The sequence below is a fragment of the Vicia villosa genome, linkage group LG1, assembly GCF_029867415.1.
Source record: "Vicia villosa cultivar HV-30 ecotype Madison, WI linkage group LG1, Vvil1.0, whole genome shotgun sequence".
In the NCBI taxonomy this organism is placed as follows: Eukaryota; Viridiplantae; Streptophyta; class Magnoliopsida; order Fabales; family Fabaceae; genus Vicia; species Vicia villosa.
In genome coordinates, this window is record NC_081180.1 from 17,919,488 (window position 1) to 17,922,667 (window position 3,180).

A 3,180-nucleotide genomic window follows, 5' to 3' on the forward strand; every position below is an offset into this window, starting at 1 on the left:
CACTCTCTGCCATCCTGATCATATCATCCAGCATACGCCTATGAGCAGCCCCCTCCGGGAAGAAACCCTCTACAATGGCTCTAAGGCCCCTCTCAGCTATCTGACGACACAGAGGAAGGAGATCCTAAGTGTGGTCCAACTGAGTCTGATGCGAACGGAGAATCTCCTCATAGACTGGTATGCGCAGACCTCCTTCGGCAGGTGAAAGCATGTAGGGGTGTGAGACTATGTAGTACCAGGAGATGTATCCCTCGGCACAGCTTTAGTCGTGCTCTGATGGCGTCGCTTGTGCCTCTTCAAGGACCACGTGCTGCTTCCAATCTGCGAAGACCTCCTCTAACTGCATGCAGGTCATAGAGATATGAGCTGAGGCAGTAGGATCGTGAGGTATCGTCTGCTCAAATCTAAACTGTCGCATGACGCGCTCCATAAGATAGCGTACAACAATGGTCGAGCTGGCAGCCAACCATCCGGAGTACAGAGCTATCTCGTCAAACATAACGGTCTCCCGATGCGCAGCATAACAGTCATACTTGATGTCCTCGGCGGCCATGCGGTCATGACTGCGTCTGTATGGATCCGGATGCTGGTTCCCTCTACGGGGGATGAAACGACTGGCATGCGGCATGATCTCTGTGTAGGTGGGCACCTCTTCCCAGCAATAATGTCTGGGAAATGCTGTAGTATCCAAGCCTGAAACAACAAAACACGGTTATTTTAAAGTACTATTAAAAAAATATAAAAAAAGTAGAAGAATATAAGATTGTTACCACTAAAAGTGTACAGCTGTCTGCCTTGCTAGTACCTCCTGAAACCATGGCTAGTCAGGATGCGCGAGATCCCTAATCTTCCGCCCATGGTTGTAGAACCTCTGGGTCTCCGTGATGGAGTAGTAGACGTAGAAAGCCCGGCTGGAGCGGGTGATGGAGTGGGTCTGGCTGAAGCAGGTGAACGAATGGGCCCGGCTGAAGCAGGTGATGGAATGGATGTGGCTGATGCAGGTGAACAAATGGGTTCGGATGGAGAAGGTTGGCTGATGCAGTTGAAAGAATTGGCCCGGCTGAAGCGGGTGTGTCTGATGTAAAAGGTGGGTCAGGTACAACCGCAGCTCCATCGGTCACTTGAGATACTGTGCGCAACGTCAGTTCTCGCCGAACGGGTGCGTGTTGTGCTGTCTTACCATGTATTTCCCTGTCCGGACCGTGAGTCATGATGTCTGCATTATGATACATAAATGATCCGGTTAGAAACTGCGTATTTATAAATAAAAATAAAAAATAAAAACAGAAAAATACTCTTCCGTAGATCCATCTACGGAAGCACCATTCTTCCAAAAAACCTGGGTGCTTTCGTAGATGGATCTACGGAAGGACCTTTCTTCCAAAAACTTTGGGTGTTTCTGTAGTTGCATCAACGGAAGTGCCCTAACGTACATCTCTTCCGTAGATGGATCTACGGAAGCTACTGAAAGCAGAGAACGCAACAATGGCGTCCTCTCCACTGTTCAATCACCAGAAAAAACCATTTGTGTGCCTTGATCGTGCGTTTAAACCATAAAACATTACCTACATTGTCTATAAACACTATTTCTAAACCTATCCAATCAACTATACACCTAAATATCGAATTCCAATTTGATTTCACAACTACTCTAAAATAACTAGAAATATCGAAAACTTATCGATTAAATTGATATTTGAACTTGATGAAATGTGTAGGTTGTTGATCTTAACAATGTCGGCCGAACTCGAGAGAAAAAAATGCAATGGAGGGAGTTGTTTGATTTTTGGGTTGGGAGGTTTTTGAGAGAGAGCAAATGAAAACTAAAGAATGAGGAGGGGAAGGGTCTGGCGCGAACTATAACATCAAACTCTTCCGTAGATGAATCTACGGAATGCTTCGGTAGATGCATCTATGGAACAAAGTAAACTTAAACAAAAAAAGGTGCTTCCGAAGATCCATCTACGGAAGCACGAGGACAAAAATATTATTTTCGTGGTGCACCTAAATGTTATGGAGTGGGGTGAGAAATTTTCAATGTTAATTGTAAGACAACTTTGTGTAGATATAAATATAATCATAATATTTATGATGACATTTATAATTGCGAAATGTAAACCAAGCCCTTAAAATTGGCGACAACAGTCAACGTCACTCGTCATGCATCATTTATTCACTTTGCATGTCAAATGTCTCCACAAGTCTTTGCTAATATCGTATAGGGCTGGACAATCGGTCGGTTTTGGGTTGACATCAGACTTAAAATTTAATATCGTATAGGCTCAATTCCAATCGATAAAATTTTGATTTTTAACAGATTTGGTTAGATCAGTTTATTGAATAAATCGGATGAATTTAATCGATTTAATATTTATTAAATTAATTCTATAAAAATTATTTCTTATAAAATTCAGTAATATTTAATTTTTTTTATTTTAAAAAAAATTATCAAAATTTTAGAATAACATTATATTTGTGATAATATTTTCAATATCATTTGACATTAATTCGATCATTGTTATATTTTAAAGCAACAATTAAAATTTTGTATTGTATTTTCTTATATTCTTGTGAATAAATAATGTCATTATTAGATTATAAAAATGGTAATATTATAACAACATTATTAAACTCAATTTTTAAAATGTACCAATATATAATAATAAAAAATGAAAAATGAAATATTAGTTGAATTTGGTCGGGTTCGATTTTCGATGGATCCAAAATAATCATCAGTGTCCGACCGAACCAATCATATACTATCCAAATTAAACAAGTGAATCAACCCGACACCCGATCAAATTCAAACTGTTTACATAAAAATTACAATTGATCGGTCGGTTTGAATCGGTCGCCTGAAATTTGTCCACCACCCCTATAGTGTGCTTTTCTACTAACGCATTTGCTCATCATCCATTAGAAAACAAAAACTTGAAGTGCAATGAACAAAATTTTCACCATATTCTACATCATTCTCCAATCTATATACCAAAATATCACTCTTTTTAATTTATATACTTTTATCTCATATTTATAAACAATATGTAACTGTCTAGTATATTTCTCTCTCACAGTTAAGGGAGTGTTTACACCAAACATTGCATCTTAGTAGTTTTTTAATTGGTATTTGTTGTCATCACAATCCTTGTAGAAAAATGAAGGTTTTGATGATAATGTTTA

At 38.9% G+C, this 3,180-nt stretch overlaps 1 protein-coding gene across 1 annotated transcript; it reads right to left on the reverse strand.

The window, feature by feature from the left end:
* Positions 1-262: 262 nt before the first annotated feature.
* Positions 263-818, reverse strand: LOC131656830 (uncharacterized). Its single transcript, XM_058926446.1, has 2 exons — positions 806-818; positions 263-693 (listed from the first exon to the last, which is right to left on the reverse strand). Exons 1-2 carry the CDS (start codon positions 816-818, stop codon positions 263-265), a joined length of 444 nt encoding a protein of 147 aa, XP_058782429.1.
* Between the last annotated feature and the right edge of the window lie 2,362 nt (positions 819-3,180).